This window comes from Panthera onca, chromosome B2 (genome assembly GCF_046562875.1).
Source record: "Panthera onca isolate mPanOnc1 chromosome B2, mPanOnc1 haplotype 2, whole genome shotgun sequence".
Classification (NCBI taxonomy): domain Eukaryota; kingdom Metazoa; phylum Chordata; class Mammalia; order Carnivora; family Felidae; genus Panthera; species Panthera onca.
Genome location: NC_138343.1, coordinates 30,036,430 through 30,058,329, shown reverse-complemented (window position 1 = coordinate 30,058,329; position 21,900 = coordinate 30,036,430). Strand labels below are relative to the sequence as shown.

The 21,900-nt window shown below is 44.5% G+C and overlaps 2 protein-coding genes and 1 long non-coding RNA gene across 10 annotated transcripts in view; 2 read left to right on the top strand and 1 right to left on the bottom strand.

Annotated features, from left to right (window-relative positions):
- Positions 1–21,900, top strand: part of LOC132666874 (class I histocompatibility antigen, Gogo-B*0101 alpha chain-like) — a 426,482-nt gene that overhangs the window by 47,826 nt on the left and 356,756 nt on the right. For 2 of the 7 annotated variants that reach the window (XM_078446715.2, XM_078446713.2), the window contains exons 1-7: positions 4,953–5,076; positions 5,363–5,632; positions 5,816–6,091; positions 6,698–6,973; positions 7,088–7,195; positions 7,628–7,660; positions 7,797–7,844. The exons of 2 other annotated variants lie outside the window; for them this stretch is intronic. In XM_078446715.2, the coding sequence (XP_078302841.2) occupies positions 5,004–5,076; positions 5,363–5,632; positions 5,816–6,091; positions 6,698–6,973; positions 7,088–7,195; positions 7,628–7,660; positions 7,797–7,844 (1,084 nt within the window). In that variant the 5' untranslated portion in view covers positions 4,953–5,003. Of the gene's footprint in view, positions 1–4,951; positions 5,077–5,362; positions 5,633–5,815; positions 6,092–6,697; positions 6,974–7,087; positions 7,196–7,627; positions 7,661–7,796; positions 7,845–7,973; positions 8,343–21,900 lie in introns of those variants that run through there. 3 more of the 7 variants (XM_081795708.1, XM_081795707.1, XM_081795709.1) reach the window with 3 other exon arrangements.
- The window catches only part of LOC132666876 (patr class I histocompatibility antigen, A-2 alpha chain-like), a 538,163-nt gene that overhangs the window by 226,810 nt on the left and 289,453 nt on the right, over positions 1–21,900 (top strand). The gene's annotated exons all lie outside the window — the stretch shown is intronic.
- On the bottom strand, positions 1,274–1,944 carry LOC145715492 (uncharacterized). The gene is made up of 2 exons (XR_014137699.1): positions 1,802–1,944; positions 1,274–1,460 (listed from the first exon to the last, which is right to left on the bottom strand). It is a non-coding gene; the product is annotated as an uncharacterized LOC145715492 (long non-coding RNA).

Sequence of the window (21,900 nt, the reverse complement as noted above, 5' to 3'; positions counted from 1 at the left end):
TTTCCACATCAGAAATGATTTTCGTTTCACTGAGTTTTGAAACATTTAGAAGTAGGAGTCCAAGGAAGTGTTTCTACTTTTCGGTTTTCCCTGTATCATCATCACGGGGCTGGAGGACAAGGTGCACAGGAACACAGACACCTCAGCAATGGCACGGGCTCCTGAGCTCTCCTCTCCTGCAATCCCTCCTCACCCCTGAGCCTGACCCCTGTGGACTCCAGGGCTGCTCAGAAACTTCTTCCTCTCCCCACTGACACCCAGGCTTCTGCTCAGACATCTCTACCTGGGTTACAGTCCAGACCCCACTAAAGCTTCTCAGTCAGTATCCACCCAAGAGCAGAGCAGTGGGGGATGTCCCCTGACCTTTCATCCCACGTGCGGCCACAGGACTAAGGAGAGAAGACCCAGCTGCCTTTCTCCTCCTCAGCCAGGGCCTCCCTAGGGTCTCCTTCAGGTCCAGCACCTGGACAGGGGCCCGGACACCAGGGGGCGCCCTCATCCCAAATGATGTTCAGTGAGTGACATTGTTTTCAAAAGCAACAGGGATACAACCTGTGTTCCTGCCACAGACAAATGGCTAAGGAAGATGTGTGGTATATACACACACATATATACACACACACTAGAATATTATGCGGCCACAAAAAGGATGAGATCTTGCCACTTGTGACAACATGGATGGACAAACAGGGCAGTGTGTCTGCTACGTGAAAGAAATCAGACTGAGAAAGACAAATACCACATGATCTCACTCCTATGTGGAACTTACAAAACAAGACAAATGAATAAATAGACAAGCAAACAGCAGAATCAGACCTATAAATACAGAGAACTCGCGGATGACTTCCAGAGGGAAGGAGGTTGGGAGGATGGGCACAGTGGGTGAGGGGAGTGGGAGACACACGCTCCAGGTATGGAAGGAACAGGTCATAGGAACAAAAGGCACAGCACAGGGAATATCATCAGTGATACTGCAACATCACTGTCTGGTGACAGGTGGCAGCTACACTCTGGTGAGCACAGCATGGTGTAGACAGAGGGTGAAGTCCCTGGGTGGCAGTGGGTTCTCCGCTCATGGTCCCCGGGTCATGGGATCCAGCCCCACAGGAATCAGCCTGCTTGAGATTCTCTTATTCCCCTCCCCCCCCCTCCCTCCCTCTTTGCCTCTCTTCCCTGCTCTGGCTGTCTCTCTCTCAAAAACAGAGAATGTATTCAGAATTTGAGTCACTGTGTTGTGCACCTGCAACTAATGTAATCGTGTCTTTCAACTATATTCACAGTTAAAATATTTTTAAAAAGAAATTAATTAGGAAGTATAAACTGTAGGGGTGGCTGGGTAGGTAAGTTGGTTGGGCATCTGACTCTTGATTTCAGCTCAAGTCATGTATGATCTGCTGGTTCCTGGGTGTGAGACCTGCATCAGGCTCTGTGAATGGGTGCGTCCTCTCCCATGACTGCAACTGCAGAGAAAACATGCACAGTTACAATAAGGCATGGGAAGGCTAAGTGAGACTGGCAGAAACACAGACCCCTATACATGCAGGTGTTCGTGTGGGGTGTGGGGTCAGAGGAGACACTGGGATGCAAAAACAACTAACTGGATGAGAGAGGAAAGGGACTGGACATAGAAATGAAGAAAACATCCCAACATGGCATCAAGGTCGGGGGACATAAACTTGTCAGGCACCCATTAGGCATCAGGCACCATTCTCTGCACGACATGGTTCAAGACAAAGTCTCTAAGGAACAAGGGGACTGTGAAGGGTTGGAGGAACCAATTTCATACTCAATCAATACTCACTGGAGGAGGAAATGTCCATCTCATCAGGCAGTTCAGTACCATCGACCTCAGTTTGACCCTGCACGTCACTGAGGATCTTGGCATTGTTTTCACTTGACATAAATGTGATGGACAATCCCCTCGGGCAACTGGCCTGCACTGGCCTCCTGGAAGGGGACAGAGGGTAGCACTGGAAGACCCCAAAGTAGGAAGACACCCAAAAGGAGGGACGAGGGTGTAATGTATGAATACATAGGAAATCAGGGGCTGGGAGAGGACACTGGGAGGTCCGTGTGGGTGTGCAGCTTACAGGTAGGTGTTGGAATCACCAGGCCAGTGGTAGTTGATGGCAGAGTTCACCTGCTTAATGTCCATGCCTTGGCTACATAGGTTGCTGGCCACAAGAATTCGTTATTGAAGACCTTTAAACTACTGATACCAAGAAAGCCTTTGTCAGAAAGACAATCATAAAAATGTTCACAGTCCTTTATCTCAGGGGTCTCATTTCCTCCCAAGGACACAAGACATCTTTCCATCTCTCCCTCACCTCTCCTCTCGGGGCATCCTACAGTGGATGGCAATGGCTGGCAAGTTCTGCTCCACCAAGAGCTGGGCCAGGGCAATGCAACGCTGCACAGACTTCACAAAGATCTTGCCTGTGTGTGGAGAGTGGGGGGATGTGGGCCCATGGGTGTGTGTATGGGGGGAGAATGACAATGTGCCAGAGTGGGAGATTTCTGGAAGTACACCCGCCACATGAAACCACTAAGTCCCTCTTATTCCCCACTACATGATTCCTTTATTCCTCTAAGGATAATTACTTTTCCTTTCTCTCCTTTGCTTTGGATTTTCCTCAGCAAATCGGTCTCTGAGGAGATACAGAGAACAGTAACCAAATCTGGCAGACATGTTAGGAGACAGGAATGAGATACTCCATGACAAAGGGATAAGTATTGGAACCAGGGTCTGGAACGACCATGAACAATATTCCTGCTTATGAAATATTAAACCTAAGACCTACCCTAATTGTGGGAGTAGTTTTAGTGTGAAAAAGTTGCACAATCCATAATCTGAAATAAAGCTTCTCCTCAGGGTGTGATACAAGAAGAAATAAACATATTTAAGAACCCTAACAGGGCCAATGTATGTGGGAATATTTAAGGATTTAAAAGTCCTCCAGATTTTTTTGAAAGTTTATTTACTTATTTTAAGACAGAGAGAGACAGACTGAGTATGAGCAGGGGAGGGGCAGAGACAGAGACAGAGAGGTCAAGAGAGAGAATCCCAAGCAGGGTCCCCACTGTTAGCACAGAGCCTGACACAGGGCTCCATCTCACAAACCATGAGATCAGGAGTCTGACCCTTAACCGACTGAGCCGCCCAGGCTCCCCAAAACACCAAGTCTTTAATTATTATTGATGGGTTGTACGTATTTTAAAATATGCAATTGAAGACAGAAGAAACAGCAGCCCTCACGTTGGGAACTGGTCTGACACTGACAGCTGGGCCTCAGTGTGGACAGAAGCTGACTGATGCCACCACTGGGCCATATTATTCCTGTGGGACAGGAGCCAGTCATCTCACCGAACATCGACAGCACACAAGGACACTCTGAAACCATGACAAAACTTTGTCCAATTACAGACAAAAACAAGGCACCGTATGATCCACCAAATACCAAACATCTCCCCGTGCTGGTTACTGAACAATCGCTGCTTTTACCATTACTTTGTTTATCTCAAGTTTTTATTTAAATTCCAGTTAGTTAACATACAGTTTAATATTAGTTCAAGAAGAATTGAGTGATTCATCACTTACAAACAACGCCAAGTGCTCATCACAACAAGTGTCCTCCTTAGAACCCATCACCCATGAAGCCCATCCCATAAACCTGTGACCCACCCAGAAGCTTGACAGTTTCTCAGTACTAACCACCTTTTCTGTTGGCTTTTGTGGTCATATTAAAACAAATGGCTTTCTTTAAAAAATTTTTTTAACGTTTATTTATTTTTGAGAGAAAGAGAGACAGTGCAAGCAGGGGTAGGACAGAGAGACAGGGAGACACAGAATCCTAGTCAGGCTCCAGATTCTGAGCTGTTAGCACGGAGCCCCACGCGGGGCTTGAACTCATGGACCCTGAGATCATGACCTGAGCCCAAGCCGGATGCTTAACCAACTGAGCCACCCAGGTGCCCCAAAACACATGACTTTTTGATAATTCGATTCCACTCTAATCAATGCTGGAACACCTACATTACTCAGTGAAACAACACACAACACGTTACTTAAAAACATTCATGCATTAGTACAGATCCATTCCATGTGCAGATGGGCCTATGGATTTAATGTAACAGTAAAACACAGTTAATGATACTGTTTCAAGCCCAGTTTGCAAAGAACCTCAGAGAAATTACACATTGTGTAGTTTTAATATAGTATCAAAGATGAATATCCATAATTATCTGAAACGGTTATAATACATACTATTCTCCTACATTTGGTCAAGGACATACATTTTTTCATATACTTCAGCCAAAACAACACAATAGATGCAGAGGCAAATCTGAACATCCAGTGGTCTTCCAACGAGACAGACAAGAAAGAGACTTGCAAAAATGTACAATGGAACAAAACCACTATTCTCACTGCCCCTTTTATTTGGGAACATTGGTACTTTCCATACAAACAATATTTATGTTTTCATATGATTGAAAATGAATTAATAAGTATTTGAACCTGTTTTATTCCTACTGCGGTAAATAAAGATCGATATAATCCACAGACACACAATTATCCCTGGGATCCTCACTAATTTGTAAGACTGTAGAGATATCCTGAGAACAAAATGCTGGAGAATCAGTGACTCACACAGCTCCCGGTCCATGGCTCAGGGACACAGTGGGACTAAGAGCGTTCTGTGCAGTAGGTGAGGCATCCAGGCCAAGTCCCAGGTCCCCAGGCCCGCCTCTCAGGGACTCTGGCCCCAGGGCGGCGTCGGGGGCAGGCAAGCCCAGTGTTGGGGAGTCCCCATCTGCCCTGGTTTCACTTCTCCCTGTCACAACCTGTGTCAGGTCATTCTGCCTGGATACTGATGACGCGGCCTCGGTTCACACTCCTATTAGTGTCCGGTTTCCGGAGAAGCCAATGAGCGGCACCGCGGTTCCGGGGTATCAAGTTTCCGCACCCGCCTCCTGAGACTCACATTTGTTCCCAGACCCCGAGGATGCGGTTCGTGATGTCCGAAACTGTGCTCCTGCTGCTGTTGGGGGCTCTGGCCGTGACCCAGACCTGGGCGGGTGAGTGCGGGGTCGGGAGGAAAGGGACTCTGCGGGGCAGGAGGGAGAGGACCGCCCGGCGGGGACGCGGAACCTCCGGGGAGGCGACTGTCCTCCGCCCCGACCCCAGATCCCCACCCGCCTCCGAGCCCGCCCTGGCCTGCCCTCCCCCGACCCTCCCGGACTCCGCCCTGCTCTCCCCAACTCGGGTCCCCCTCGCCCTGCCCTCCCGTCCCCCTCCCCCTGGGACCCGGGCCCCGCGCGGGGAGGAGGGTCGGGCGGGGTCTCAGCCCCTCCGCGCCCGCAGGCTCCCACTCCCTGAGGTATTTCGACACCGCGGTGTCCCGGCCCGGCCTCGGGGAGCCCCGCTTCATCTCCGTGGGCTACGTGGACGACACGCAGTTTGTGCGGTTCGACAGCGACGCCCCGAATCCGAGGATGGAGCCGCGGGCCCCGTGGATGGAGCAGGTGGGGCCGGAGTATTGGGACCGGAACACGCGGAAGGAGAAGAACAACGCACAGATTTCCCGAGTGAACCTGAACACGATGCTCCGCTACTACAACCAGAGCGAGTCCGGTGAGCGACGCGGGCCCGTGTCCAGGTCACGACGGGCCGGGGTCGCCCCGATTCTCCGGGTCAGAGTGCAAACCCGAGGCCTCGTGACCCCCGTCCCAAGACCCTGGAGGAGCCCGAGGGAGGTTTTAGGCGGGTTTACTTTCGGTTTCACCTTAATCACTGCTGCTCTGGGGGCGGGGACAGGGTCGCACAACATCCAGTGGACATATGGCTGTGACGTCGGACCGGACGGCCGCCTCCTCCGCGGGTACAGTCAGGAGTCCTATGATGGCAAGGATTACATCGCCCTGAACGAGGACCTGCGCTCCTGGACCGCGGCGGACACAGCGGCGCAGATCACCCGCCGCAAGTGGGAGGAGGCCGGTTGGGCCGAGCAGGAGAGGAACTACCTGGAGGGCACGTGCGTGGAGTGGCTCGCCAAATACCTGGACATGGGGAAGGAGACGCTGCTGCGCGCAGGTACCGGGACCACCGGGCCTCCTCGATCTCCCCTCCACTGGGGCTGGCTGCCCACGAGAAAGGGAAAATGGCCTCAGTGTCAGAACAGCGCCCCTCCCCGAGTGGGAAGAGGGAGATCCGCCTCGAAGTTCATATTCCTACTAGAGACTGACTCACCTTGAGGGTGCTTTTCTCTAAAAGAGAGACAGGAATCCAGTCTGTCCCTGGGATGCAGGTTGAGATCATCCCAGAAATAACCCATCAGCAGTTCCCTCGGACCCTGGCAGCCATCCTGTGAACCCTGACTTTCCCTCTCAAGGCCTTGTCTCCATCTGAGAACATGTTTGGAGATCTGACTCCGGGTTTTCTGAGTCACTCATCCTCCACCACAGTCAGGACCACAGTGTGTTCCCCCTTTAGACCAGCAGCTCCCTACCCGGGCTTCTCTCCCTGATTCCAGAACTTAACAAGAATCAGGAGATCCCAAAGGCTAGACTGCTGTCTGGGTTTTGTGCTTCTTCCATCCAGACCAGTTGTCCTGTCCACCTCAGGATGGTCACGTGGATGCAGTTTCAGTGGCCCATAAAGCTAAACCACAGTGTGGATTCTCTGTTTCTTCTTCCTTAGAGTCTCCCAACACACGGGTGACCCGCCACCCCATCTCTGACCGTGAGGTGACCCTGAGGTGCTGGGCCCTGGGCTTCTACCCTGCGGAGATCACCCTGACCTGGCAGCGTGATGGGCAGGACCACACCCAGGACGCAGAACTTGTGGAGACCAGGCCTGCAGGAGATGGAACCTTCCAGAAGTGGGCAGCTGTGGTGGTGCCTTCTGGAGAGGAGCAGAGATACACGTGCCATGTGCAGCATGAGGGGCTGCCCCAGCCCATCACCCTGAGATGGGGTAAGGAGGGTTTGGGGTAGAGCCCCATGTCAGGGAAAGCAGGGCCCTTCTGGAAATTTCAGAGTCAGAACTGAAGCCGGGGGTCTGGGCCCCTCACCTTCCTTCCCTTTCCAGAGCCATCCTCTCTGCCCGCCATCACCATTCTGGGCATCATTGCTGGTGTGGTTGTCCTTGTGGTCACTGTGGTGGTTGGAGCTGTGATCTGGAGGACGAAGTTCTCAGGTAGGAACAGAGTGGGGGGATCTGAGTTCTCTTGTCCCGCTGGGGGGTTTCCTAGGTAGCACATTGTCCTGCCTGGTTCCTGGGAATTTCCATCCACACACATGGACCTGCCCACTCTGGAGCCGTTACTAACATTCACTCTGTAGCAAAGCACATGTGAAAATGAAGAACAGATTTTCACTTGGTAATTCTGGTGACGGGGACCTGATTCCCAGCAGTGACAGGACAGAGAGGAAGGTCCCTGCTGAAGCCAGACCTCCAGCAAGTCAGGTGGTCCTGTGACCCCACACCTCTTTCTTCACGTGTCCCAATCCTGTCCTGGGTGTTCAGTCAGAACTCTGGAAATGTCATTGTGGACCAGGACTAGGAGGTTACTCTAGGATCACATGGCCCACCTGTCCCAGGTCTCTAACATGCTATTTTCTTCCACAGGAGGAAAAGGACCAAGCTATTCTCACGCTGCATGTAAGTGTGGAGGGGGTGATCCCTGAAACCTGGGATAGTGTAGACAGGATCCCATGGGTCACCCCCCTTCCCCCTTGGCTGCTCCTTTAGTCTCAACTCCTATGGCTCTGATCATGTCCTGTTTGTTCTACCCCAGGCGACGACAGTACCCAGGGCTCTGATTCATCTCTAATGGCTCCTAAAGGTAAGACTCTGGAGGGTGAAGTGGGGAGGAGTGGGGGCACTAGGGACACTTTGAGCATGCGTGGGGCTGTTGAGTGTGTGGCACTTATGTGACTGACCTAAATGTGTTCATGATGATTTTTTTTCACAGTGTGAGACCCGCTGCCTGTGGAGAAGTGGGATCCGTTCACACTCCCACTTGGTGACATCAAGATCCCCTGACTTTCTGAGGATGGTGTCAGAATGTGTCTGTGTTCCTATTAGCATATTGTGAGGACACAGGAGACTGGCCCCCATGCCCACCATGACCCCTCCCGTACTGATTCGTGTTCCGTCTCCATCCCTGTCTTTAGTTCATGTTGGGCTGAGTACTGACGCCTTACTTCCCTACTGAATATGAGAATCCAGATAGGAATTTGTGTTTTGTAATTCTGGGTATGTGGGCATGATGAGGTAATAAAAGAGAGGATTTGTATGGTTGGAACAGAAAACAAATGAAAGCCCTGAGAACCTCCCAGAACCCGCCGTTTCCTGTGCCGTGTCTGTTGCAGGTGGGGACAGGAGAGGGCTGGAGGAGCCGAGCGTGGACGGGGCCTGGGTCCAGTCGGTGCTCAGTGCGTCCTTGGTGTGTCGTGCTCCCTCGTCAGCTGGGTCATTGTCTCTGCTCCTTGTCCTTGTCCCTTCTGTGGAACCTTATCTCACCAGGACCTGAGATCATAGGGGCTTGGACATCACCTGTCACCAGGACCTTGTGCAACAAGAGCTTCCTGTGACTGGGTCAGCCCAGGCTCCATCCTGGGTCATGACCTCAGCCCCATCTTTTGGGTGTATTTTCTTCTTTGTTTCTGTGGAGCCTCAGGCCTGTTCTTGCTCTTGTGTCCGATTCCTGTCTCCTTCTCCCCAGATGACCCCGGTGGTTACAGCACCAGGAGTCCTTTGGACTGTCGTTCCCACCGGCCTAGATGGGCCCTGCACACAGGAGTCTCTGTGGTTTGGAGACATGAATTTTCAGATTCATCCATCTCCTCCCTCTAGAGTTGTCTTCTGGATATTCTTTACATCCTGAGGTAGACAGAGAGGAATCTGGGAGTTTCTCATCCTTGTTCAACTTCAGTTAGTTTCTACCTTCCCTGCCTCTCTTCCCCCTCTTCTTGCCCTTAGTTCTGGTAATGCTGGTTCTGGCTCCCATCCACGTTCATGGATTTATAAATCAGGGTCTAATGTAGATTTCTATTTGGTTGGAGAAAGAGTCCCATAGAGCCTGAGTACAGTGATTCTGAAGACAGGACTATAACTGTGTGCTGTGCTGTGCAGGGAAAACACTGTGGGAGGGGGGAGCTGAGCAGAGAGGGTGGAGGGGGGAGCAGCCCTGGGGGAAAGTAGAGGCGGCACTGATGGTGAGGTGGGGGCACTTTGTGCGGGAGCTGCCACGGACCCGCTGTGCCTGAGGCTCATCCAGAAGACAGAGGTCCTCTCCGCTGACCACCTGTTCCACTGACAATGTCGTGTGCCACGTGCAGGACCCGCTATTTTTCTTATCTGGGACAGCTCAGTAAGTAAGAAGAGGCAAATGTGCTGGTCTTGTGGAGAATATGTCCTAGGGGTGAGGGACAGACTCTACTTGGCCTTGGAGCAATGTGGGGACTGAGGGCATTGACCCCACTGAGCAATCAGAAATCCAAGTATAACTTTTGACTCCCCCGAAACTTAAATACTGCCACTAATAATGTACTGTTCATAAGAAGCCTTACTGAAAACAGGAACAGTCGTTCAACACATGTTTTGTACATTACATAGATATGTACATGTATTCTTACAATAAATTAAGCTGGGGAAAATAGTAAGAAACCCTCAGAGAAACTGCATTGACAGCACTTATTGTAGAAAAGACCACATATCGGTGGATGTGCACAGTTCAAACCAGTGTTAATTCAGAGTCAACCGTATACTGTATAAATGTGGTAAATAAGGGAAGTGTTTAAATGGAAATTGGTAGGTGCTTTGAGGAAGGTGACCCAGAGAATTACCTGTGTGGGGACACTCAAGGTGGCTACTTTACTACGGTGGTAAGTGTGAGCCTTCCTGGGAAGCTGACCTCAGGAGAGATGTGCAGGACACAAGGAATTGTTGAAGAGCATGTCTCAGGGAGTTCTTTCCACGCAGGGGAACCTCCAGGCACATGCACTAGGGCAGGAGCATGTCCTTGTTCGAGGAAGGGTGAGAGGCCACTGTGGCTGGCGCAGAGAGCATGTCTCAGGTGCTCAAATGCGCTCAGATGTCTAGGTTAGGATTTGAAGGCTTTTGAGTTTTCTCTGAGTGACATGTGGAGTCCCCGGATGGTTTAGATCAGATGGTTCACGTCGTACTACTTGTCTTAGCAGCATCTGTTTGCTGCTGTGCAGAATCGAGAGGTGAAGGGCGGGACACCAGTAGGGAAAGTATAGGAAGCCAGTGCCGTTTCAGGAGGGGGGATGTTGGATTTATTTTGGGGTTTGAAGAGAGACAATAAGAGGGAGTGACTGTACTCTGGTTAGTGTCTGTGTGTGTGAGTGTATGTTCTGGGTACATTTAAAGATGAACTTAGCAGCATGTCCTAATGTATTATTTCTGTGTTGTGAGAAGGAGGAATCAAGGACAGCATCCAATACTTCAGACTGCAAGAAGAAAGGGGGGTTGTCTTCCAATGAAACAGGGAAGATTTTGGAAGTAGGACATTTGGGGAAGCAGCATCACAGGCATCCCATTAGGAGTGTGGAAACTGAGATGATTAGAAATACAAGTGCGGTTGGCTGTTGGATACAGATCACAGGGTAGGAGAAATATCTAGGTTGGAAAAATAGATATGGATGTTGACATCATATAAATGATGTTTAGAGCCTTTAGCATAGATGAGGTCACCAAGGGGATGATGGCCATAGAAGAGAAAGGAACAGGACCAAACCATGGACTCACCAGCACTAAGCAAGCTGATCAGAGCACACTGCACAGTTCTGGTTCTGCGCCTAGAAGGCACACACTCCAGGGAGACCCAGCCTTCAGTGTGCACAGGAATTTCCTGAACTTGGGAAGAGGTAGATATTCTGCAATAGAGTATGAGATTCTGGGTTTATAACAAGTTTGGTGCTGCTTCCGGTCTTCAGATCACACACTGAGCACCAAGCACATAAAGCACGATTCCCACATGGCTGTGCCTCACCCTCTTCTGTGGGGCTTATTAAGTAGTGATTCCTGGGTCCACGCCCAACACTCTAACATGGTCGGTGGGGAGAGGACTGAGCATTTTGTAACAAACCCACAAGCAACCCCGGGGTTCCACCAGATAGAGATGCAGTGAAGTCATTGATGAGAGCCCTCATTGTGGGAAGGGGTCTTACATCCACATTTAAATGTTGTTTTTTCTAGCAAGAAAAATGCAAGACCTGCTGGGAGATACATATTTTCTCTCCCAGGGTGCAGAGCCGGGAGGCAGATTGAGGAAGTGGTTATCAGCTCAACATAAAATCTCTGAGATAACAAGAGTGTAGATTTTAAATGTTTGCACCACAAAGGAAATGGTAACTATGTGACAAGGTGCAGGTCTAGGCTAATGCTCTGGTTGTAAGCATTTTGCAGCATAGAAATGTATCAAGTCAAGAAACTGTAGCCTTAAACTGACATAATGGTGTTTGTCAGTTATATCTCAGTAAAACTGGTGAAAAGTAATCTGAAATCATGCTCTCTAACGCTATTCCCTACATCGACTTCTGCCTCTTTATGATACATGTGCATAGTTACAGACTGGGATGAGAGAAAGAGAATGTGGGGCCTTGTTCTATTTCAAGGAATGTCACAAAGCAGGCGTGAGGCTACACAGATGGGAACAGAATCCACAATGGACCCTAGGGGGAGTCTCACATATAGCCAGGGCCCTGCTCCTGGGTATAGATGTCACCCTCACGACAGAGTCCCCTGACATAGGACACTGGATCCGGAGGCTAGGACTGCTGTTGCTGCTGCCCCTTGCAACTGCATGACACCACTGTCATTCAAACACCTGTGCCAAATGCCATGTAGTGCGGTCCCAGCCTATCTGTCCCATGTCCTGACAGAGATTCTGGCAGGTGGTTACGTGACTGTGAAGTTTCATGCCACGTCCAATGCAAGAGTGTTTGGCAAAGTGGGTTCTCCTCTCCATGGTCTCTGCCCTCCGTCAACATTTTTAAATGTGGAAATTTTTCATATGGGAAGAGGATACTAGTTCTGGGCATGGAAACCGGGGGCCAGGAATGGAAAAAGAATGAGAAATTGCAACATTTGGAGCAGTGATTTGAGACTACAACTTGATATGATACATTGTAGGCACTCAGGTCAGATTGGAGGAAGGAGTGACTAAATATGGTGTCTTTCAACTTTTTCCCTTGATAGTTGTTATGGGGTCCAGCTTTTGTCTACTCCAGTTGTACTGACAAGTAAGTGGAGTAGCACTTTCGGATGATGAAGTGATTGTTCAAAATGTCTTCTCCAGCCTTTGTCTCTTTCTAGGATTAAGTAACCCAGATCTGTAACACTTCAGATGATCCTTATACATACACTGACACTTCATATTTCTTTGTCCGTGCAGAGTATCCAAAATTTACCAGGTTTTATGTGACCCTCACAAAAGTCTGCAAAATCATTCCAGGTTAGACATTGTGCTCCTCCACGTCTGGTCCACGAACAGCTAGTAACCAAACTGTTTTTAGCAGATCCAATGACTTGATATACAGGCTTATTATTGTGTTGATTACCAGTCTGAGACAGGATAAGGTTTCACTTTCTTTTCTGTCTCCATCTGTTTGTGGGCTGATGCACATTCACAGACCAGCGCTGGCTCACACAAGACACAGATCACCATTGGCTTAGGTAGACTTGTATTCTACCACCTCGTCTGGTGCTGGATAAATCTCAGAAATGAAACAATTGTGAATGGGGATCCTCTTCCAGTAACACAGTAGACTAAGTTTTAAGGCTGCCTCTTCCTATAAAAGCAACTAATCATGATTTATACATATATGTATAAAATAATATGTATAAAATATATATTGTATATATTTCACCCAAAAGAAAAATCAGGAGAATAATAATCATTTAGGCCAAAATATAATAATGGGCAAAAAGCTAGGGATGATCGTTGCTCTGATACTCAAGGTGTATTTCAAATCTAGAAAATCTTAGCTTGACTTCTCAGGCTCAGGAACTTACTAGACAGGAAATAATGCCCAGAGCTTATTCTATTTCATGAGAAACATCTCTCCCTGAAAATATGGGAGTTAAGATTCATAGATTCATATCCTCAGGAAAGGGTGACATGAATCACATCAACTCTATCTTCAAGAACAAGAAGAAATTATTCTTTTTTTTCTTTATTTTTTATTTTTTAATATATGAAATTTACTGTCAAATTGGTTTCCATACAACACCCAGTGCTCATCCCAAAAGGTGCCCTCCTCAATACCCATCACCCACCCTGCCCTCCCTCCCACCCCCCCATCAACCCTCAGTTTGTTCTCAGTTTTTAACAGTCTCTAATGCTTTGGCTCTCTCCCACTCTAACCTCTTTTTTTTTTTTTTTTTTTTCCTTCCCCTCCCCCATGGGTTTCTGTTATGTTTCTCAGGATCCACATAAGAGTGAAACCATATGGTATCTGTCTTTCTCTGTATGGCTTATTTCACTTAGCATCACACTCTCCAGTTCCATCCATGTTGCTACAAAGGGCCATATTTCATTTTTTCTCATTGCCACGTAGTATTCCATTGTGTATATAAACCACAATTTCTTTATCCATTCATCAGTTGATGGACATTTAGGCTCTTTCCATAATTTGGCTATTGTTGAGAGTGCCGCTATAAACATTGGGGTACAGGTGCCCCTATGCATCAGTACTCCTGTATCCCTTGGATAAATTCCTAGCAGTGCTATTGCTGGGTCATAGGGTAGGTCTATTTTTAATTTTTTGAGGAACCTCCACACTGCTTTCCAGAGCGGCTGCACCAATTTGCATTCCCACCAACAGTGCGAGAGGGTTCCTGTTTCTCCACATCCTCTCCAGCATCTATAGTCTCCTGATTTCTTCATTTTGGCTACTCTGACTGGCGTGAGGTGGTATCTGAGTGTGGTTTTGATTTGTACTTCCCTGATAAGGAGCGACGTTGAACATCTTTTCATGTGCCTGTTGGCCATCCGGATGTCTTCTTTAGAGAAGTGTCTATTCATGTTAAGAAGAAATTATTCTAAGGAGGTTTGCTTGGAGCTAACACAAAGTGAGCAAAACAGCTACTTCAAAGAATTTGCAATGACAGACTAACCCTTCTGTGATTTGTAATCCAAATTTGCTTTGCTATTTTGGGTCAAAGTACCTGCAAGTCACTAGTTTAGTTTATTATTGTCCTGGATTGATATTGACTCAAATTTATAAGAAAGAAACAAATTTCTCTAGAGAAATCTACATTTAAGCTATGTGTCAAAAAATTTGCAGAAAGAATTGCACAAAGAAAAAGAGAAACTCGCAGCATGAAATGTAAAGTCCAAACGGGAGAAAGACTGTGATTGAGTAGCTTTAGAAAGAATAGGTAGTGAAAAGAAGGTCATAAAACTTCAATATCACACTCATAGGACATAAAATATAACATGACCAGGATATGATATAAATATATAAATATATGTTATTTGAATAAATATTAGTATATGACATAAAGAAAAAATGCTAGTAAAGACAAACAGCAACATCTTATAATGATAAAATATCAAACTATCAGAAGGATGAAACAATTCTGCATATATAGTCACCTAATAACTCAGTGCCAAATACCTGAAAACAAAGCAGACAGAAATTGAGAAACAGACAATACAACAGTAATAGTCAGAAACTGCAATATATCACTTTCCACAATGGATAGAACATCTATGCAGAGATCAATAAACATAAAGAAGATTAGAGCCGTACTGCAAACCAATAGTACAAATCTGACATTTATTGAACATTCCAGTCATCCACAGAATACACATTCTTTCAAATGCACTTGGAGATTTCTTGAAGATAAATCATATATATTCCATTACACGTGTGTGTGTGTCTGCATGTTAATGTGTGTGTGTGTGCGTGTGCGCGCGCACGTGCGTGTATACCACCTCTTTTTTATCCATTCATCACTAGATGGACATTTGGGCTCTCTTCATCGTTTAGCTCTTGTTGATAATGCTGCTATAAACGTTGGGGTGCATGTACCCCTACAAATATGTATTTTTGTACCCTTTGCGTAAATACCTGGTATTGCCATTGCTGGATCATAGGGTATTTCTATTATTAGTTTTCTGAGGAACCTCCACACTGTTCTCCAGAGTGGCTACACCAGTTTACATTCCCACCAACACTGCAAGAGGGTTCCCGTTTCTCCACATACTTGACAACATCTGTTATGTCCTGTGCTGTTCATTTTAGACATCCTGGCAGCAAAATGTGAGCATATTTTCTTCCATTTTTTTTAAACATTTGTGTTTATTTATTTATTTATTTTTAATATAATTTGTTGTCAAGTTGGCTAACATACAGTGTATACCGTGTGCTCTTGGTTTTGGGGGTAGATTCCCACGGTTCATCACTTACGTACATCACCCACTGCTCATCCCAACAAGTGCCCTCCTCAAAGCCCATCACCATTTCCCCCTCTCCCCTACCCCCTATAAACCCGCAGTTTGTTCTCTGTATTTAAGAGTCACTTATGGTTTGCCTCCCTCCATCTCTGTGACTATATTTTCCCCTTCCCTTCCCCCATGGTCTTCTGTTAAGTTTCTGAAGTTCCACATATCAGTGAAAACATATATCTGTCTCTCTCTGACTGACTTATTTCACTTAGCATAATATCTTCCAGTTCCATCCACGTTGCTGCAGATGGCAGGATTTCATTCTTTCTCATGACGTTAGCATATTTTCACATGTCTGTTAGCCATCTGGATGTCTTCTTTAGCTAAGTTCTTTATAGATTTGGGAAACTAATCCTTTATCAGATATGTCATTTGCAAATATCTTCTCCCATTCTGTAGATTGTCTTTTACTTTGGTTGGTTGTTTCCTTCCCTGTGCAGAAGGTTTTTATCTTGATAAACTCCCAGTGGTTCATGTTTGCTTTTGTTTCCCTTGCCTCCAGCAATTTGTACAGTAAGAAGCTGTTATGGATTTTGATGGGTTCCTATCTCAAATTTAGGCCTTTCATCCATTTTGAATTTCCTGTTGTGTATGGTGTAAGAAAGTTGTCCCATTACTTTCTTCTTTCTGTTGCTGTTCAGTGTTCCCAACACCATTTGTTACAGAGACTATTTTCTTTCCATTGGATATTCATTCCTGCTTTGTCAGAAATTAGTTGACCATATAGTTGTGGGTCCATTTCTGAATTTTCTATTCTGTTCCATTGATATGTGTCTTCTTTTGTGCCAGTACCATACTGTCTTGATGACTACAGCTTTATAATACAGCTTGAAATCTGGAATTGTGATGCCTTCAGTTTTTTTGTTTTTCAGAGTTTCTTTGGCTATTTGGGGTCTTCTGTGGCCCCATACAAATTTTAGGATTGTTTGTTTTAGCTCTGTGAAAAATGCTGGTGGTATTTTGATAGGGACTGTGTTAAATTATAGATTGCTTTGGGTAGTATTGACATTTGAACAATATTTGTTCTTCCAATCCATGAGCATGGAATGCTTTCCCATTTCTTTGTATCCTCAATTTCTTTGTAGGTGTTCTATACTTATCAATGAGAGTGCAGAACTTTTTCCTCTTTAGTTAGGTTTATTCCTAGGTATCTTATTGGTTTTGGTGCAATTCCAAACAGGGTTGATTCCTCGTTTCTTTTTTTGTTTCCTGCCTCGTTATTGGTGTATACAAATGCAACAGATTTCTCTACATCGATTTAACAATCTGTAACTTTTCTGAATTCATGTGTTAGTTCTAGCAATTTTTGGGTGGAATCTTTCAGGTTTTCTACACAGAGTATTATGATTTCTGTGAAAAGTGAAAGTTTGAATACTTCCTTGCCAATTTGGATGCCTTTTCTTTCATTTTGTTATCTGATAGCGGAAGCTAAGACTTCCAGTAGTATGTTAAATAGTAATGGTGAGACTGGACATTCTTGTCTTGTTCCTGACCATAGGGGAAAGTTTCTCAGTTTTTCTCCATTGAGGATGATTTTAGCTATGGGTTTTTCATAAATGCCCTTTATGATGTTGAGGCATAGTCCATCTATCCCTATTTGTAGAAGGTATTTATCAAGCATGGATGCTGTATTTTGTCAAATGCTTTTTCTGCATGTATTGACAGGGTCATATGGTCCTTGTTTTTCTTTTATTAATGTGGGGTATCATGTTGATTGATTTGCAACATTGAACCAAACCCACAGCCCAGGAATAATCCCACTTGATCATGGTAATACTTCTTTTAATGTATTGTTGAATTCGATTTGCTAGTATTTTGTTGAGCATTTTTGCATCCTTGTTCATCAGGGGTTTTCACCTGTAATTCTCCTTTTTGATGGGGTCTTTCTCTGGTTTTGGAATCAAGGTAATGCTGGCTTTGTAGAATCAGTTTGGACATTTTCCTTCCATTCCTATTTATTGGAACAGTTTGAGAAGAATAGGAACACTTTGAGAAGAATTCTTTAAATATCTGGCAGAATTCCCCTGGGAAGCCATCAGGCCCAGGACATTTGTTTGTTGGGAGTTTTTTGAATACAATTCAATCTCTTTGCTTGTTATATATCTGTTCAAATTTTCTATTTCTTCCTGTTTCAGTTTTTTTAGTTTGTAAGTTTCTAGGAATTTTCCATTTCTCCCAGATTCCCCAGTTTTCTGGAATATAATTTTCATAGTATTCTTTCATAATTGTTTGTATTTCTGTGGTGTTGGTTGTGATCTCTCCTCTGTCATTTATAATTTTATCTTTTGGGGGTCCTTTCTCTTTTCTTTTTGACATGTGAGGCCAGAGGGTTATCAGTTTTATTCTTTCAAAAAACCAGACTTAGTTTTGTTGATCTGTTCTACTAGGGTTTTGTTTGTTTGTTTGTTTCTATATGGTTTCTTTTTGCTCTAATCTTTATTATTTCCCTTCTCTGCTGGCTTTAGGCTGTATTTGCTGTTCCTTTTCTAGCTCCTTTAGGTGTAAGATTATGTTGTGTATTTGAGACCTTTCTTGCTTCTTGAGATAGGCCTCTATAGCAATATACTTTCCTATTAGGACTGCCTTTGCTTCATCCCACAGGTTTTGAACCGTCGTGTTTTTATTTTCATTTGCATCTGGGGAATTTTTAATTTCCCGGTTAACCCTCTCATTCTTTTGTAGGATATTCTTTAACCTCTGTGTATTTGATGGCTTTCCAAATTTTTTCTTGTGGTTAACTTCAAATTTCATGGTGTTGTGGTCTAAAAATGTGCATGGTATGACCTCAATCTTTTTGTTCTTGTTGAGGGCTGATTTGTGACCCCATGTGTGATCTCTTCTGGAGAATGTCCCATGTGCTCTCAAAAAGAATGTGTATTCTGCTGCTTTAGGAAGAAATGTTCTGAATATATATTTTAGGTCCATCCAGTTCAGTGTGTGATTTAAACCTGTTGTTTCCTTGTTGGTTTTCTGCTTAGATGGTCAGTCCAATGATGTAAATGGGGTGTTAAAGTCCTCTACTACGATTGTATTATTATCAATGACTTCCTTTATGTTTATGATTCGTTGATTTATATATTTGTGTTCTGCCAATTTGGGGGCATGAATGTTTACAATTGTTTTATATTCTTTCTGGATTGACCCCTTAATGATGATATAATGTCCTTCTTCATCTCTTGATATAGTCTTTGGTTTAAAATATAGTTCATCTGATATAAGTATGGCTATTCTGGCTTTCTTTTGACGTCCATTAGCATGGTAGTCGGTCCTCCAACCCGTCACTTTCAATCTGCAGGTGTCATTAGGTCTAAAATGAACCCTTTGTAGGAAGCATATAGATGGATCTTGTTGTTTTGTCCATTCTGATACCATAAATCTTTTGATTAGAGCATTTAGTACATTTACAGTCAGAATAATTATTGAAATATATGGCTTTAGTGCCCTATGTTACCTGTAGAGTTGGTGTTCTGGTGATGTTCTCTGGTCCTTTCTAGTTTTTTGTGCTTTTGTTCTTTTTTTTTTTTCCACTCAAAGACTCCCCCTTACAATTTCTTTCAAGGGGAGCCATGGTGGCTAAGTCGGGTAAGCATGTGATTTCAGCTCAGGTCATGATCTTACAGTTTGAGTTTGAGTCCTGCATAGGGTGAGCTGGGGCCTTGGTTCAGCTGAGCCTGGCCTCTCTCTCTCTCTCTCTCTCTCTCTCTCTCTCTCTCTGTCTCTGTCTCTCTGTGCCTCATGGGATTCTCTCTCTCTCTCTTCCTTGCTCACTTGCACCCTCTCTCTCTCAAAAAAACATTTTTTCCCTCAGGACTGGTCTTAAACTCCTTTAGTTTTTGTTTGTCTTGGAAATTATTTATCTCTCCTTCTGTTCTGAATGACAACCTTGCCGGGTAAACAATTCTTGGCTGCATATTTTTCCCATTCGTCACATTGAATATGTCCTGCCACTCCTTTGTGGCCTGCCAAGTTTCTGTGGACAGGGCTGCTGAGAACCTGTTCTGTCTTCCCTTGTATGATAAGGACTTTTTTTTCCCCTTGCTGCTTTCAGGATTCTTTCCTAGTCTGTGTGTTTTGTGAATTTCACTATGATATGCCTTGGTGATGATCTGCTTTTGTTGAATTTAATGGGAGTTTTCTGTGCTTTTGGATTTTGATGTCTGTGTCTTTACACAGATTAGGGAAACTTTCAACTATAATTTGTTTGAATAAACCTTCTGCCCCTTTTTGTTTCTCTTCATCTTCTGGGACTCCTATGATGCAAATTTTATTCCATTTTAGGAAGTCCTGAGTTTCTTAAGTCTACCTTCATGATACAGTACCTTTCTTTCTTTCTTTCTTTCTTTTCAGTTCATTATTTTCCATCATTTTATCTTCTATATCATTGATCGTTCCTCTAATTCATCCATCCTCATTTTTATGAACTCTATTTGGGTTTGCATTTCAGTTAGAGCATTTTTTTAAACTATTTTTTAAATTTACATCCAAATTAGCAAGCATATACTGCCACAAAGATTTCAGGAGTAGATTCCCTAATGCCCCCTACCCATTTAGCCCATCCCCCTCCCCCAACCCCTCCAGAAACCCTCAGTTTGTTCTCCATATTTATGGGTCTCTTCTGTTTTGTCCCTCTCCCTGTTTTTATATTATTTTTGCTTCCCTTCCCTTATGTTCATCTGTTTTGTCTCTTAAAGTCCTCATATGAGTGAAGTCATATGATTTTTGTCTTTCTCGGACTGACTAATTTCACTCAGCTTAATACCCTCCAGTTCCATCCACCTAGTTGCAAATGGCAAGATTTCATTCTTTTTGATTGCCGAGTCATACTCCATTGTATATACTTACCACTTCTTCTTTATCCATTCATCCGTCAATGAACATCTGGGCTCTTTCCATACTTCGGCTATTGTTAGTGCTGCTATAAACATGGGGATGCATGTGTCCTTTCGAATCAGCTTACCTGTATCCCTTGGATAAATACCTAAGAGTGCAATTGTTGAGTCATAGTAGTTCTATTTTTAATTTTTTGAGGAACCTCCATACTGTTTTCCAGAGTGGCTGCACCAGCTTGCATTCTCACCGGCAATGCAAAAGAGATCCTCTTTCCCTGAATCCTCGCCAACATCTGTTGTTGCCTGAGTTGTTAATGTGAGCCATTCTGACAGGCGTCAGGTGGTATCTCATGGTGGTTTTGATTTGCATTTCCCTGATGATGAGTGATGTTGAGCATTTTTTCATGTGTCAGTTGGCCATCTGGATGCCTTCTTTGGAGAAGTGTCTATTCATGTCTTTTGCCCATTTCTTCACTGGATTATTTGATTTGGGGTGTTAAGTTTGGCAAGTTCTTTATAAATTTTGGATTCTAACCCTTTATCTGATATGTCATTTGCAAATATCTTCTTCCATTCTGTCAGTTGCCTTTGAGTTTTGCTGATTGTTTCCTTCTCTGTACAGAAGATTTTTATGTTGATGAGGTCCCAGTAGTTCATTTTTGCTTTTGTTTGCCTGCCTCTGGAGACGTGGTGAGTAAGATGTTGCTGTGGCCAAGATCAGAGAGGTTTTTGCCTGCTTTCTCCTTGAGGATTTTGATGGCTTCCTGTCTTACGTTGAGGTCTTTCATCCATTTTGAGTTGATTTTTGTGTATGGTGTAAGAAAGTGGTCCAGGGTCATTCTTCTGCATGTCGCTGTCCAGTTTCCTCAGCACCACTTGCTGAAGAGACTGTCTTTATTCCATTGGATATTCTTTCCTGCTTTGTCAAAGATTAGTTGGTCATATGATTGTGGGTCTATTTCTGGATTCTCTATTCTGTTCCATCGATCTGAGTGTCTATTTTTGTGCCATCTGCTAACGCATTTTTAATTTTGAGCTGACTAGATTTTAGTTCTTTTATTACTGCAGAAAAGATTCTGTAGTGTCTTCTATGTATATTTCAAGCCCAGCTAGTATTCTTATAATTGTTGTTTTAAATTCTAGTACAGACATCTTACTTATATCTGTATTGATTAAATCACTGACTGAGAGATCTATTTCTTGCTCTTTCTTTTGGTGTGAATTCCTCTCTCTTGTTATTTTTCCCAGAACAGAAAAGAAAGAAAAAAACAAAGCAAAACAGAGATATCAAAAAAGTGAGATCCTGGGTGTGTTTTTGTCTGTTTGTTAAAATAATCTATATCCAAAAAACAAAAATTATAATCATAATAAAAATAAAATAAAATGAAAATACACAAATACACAAAATAAAATATATATAAATTAAGAAAATGAAAATAAAACATAAAAAAGGAATTTTTAAAACTAAGAAAATAAATGAAAAAATAATTTAAAAAACAAAGAATAAAAGTAAAAGAGGAGCTCGATCCTATTTTCCCCAGAGCTGAAGCTTTGCTGTGTTTTATGATCAGTAGAGGTGGTGGGAGCAA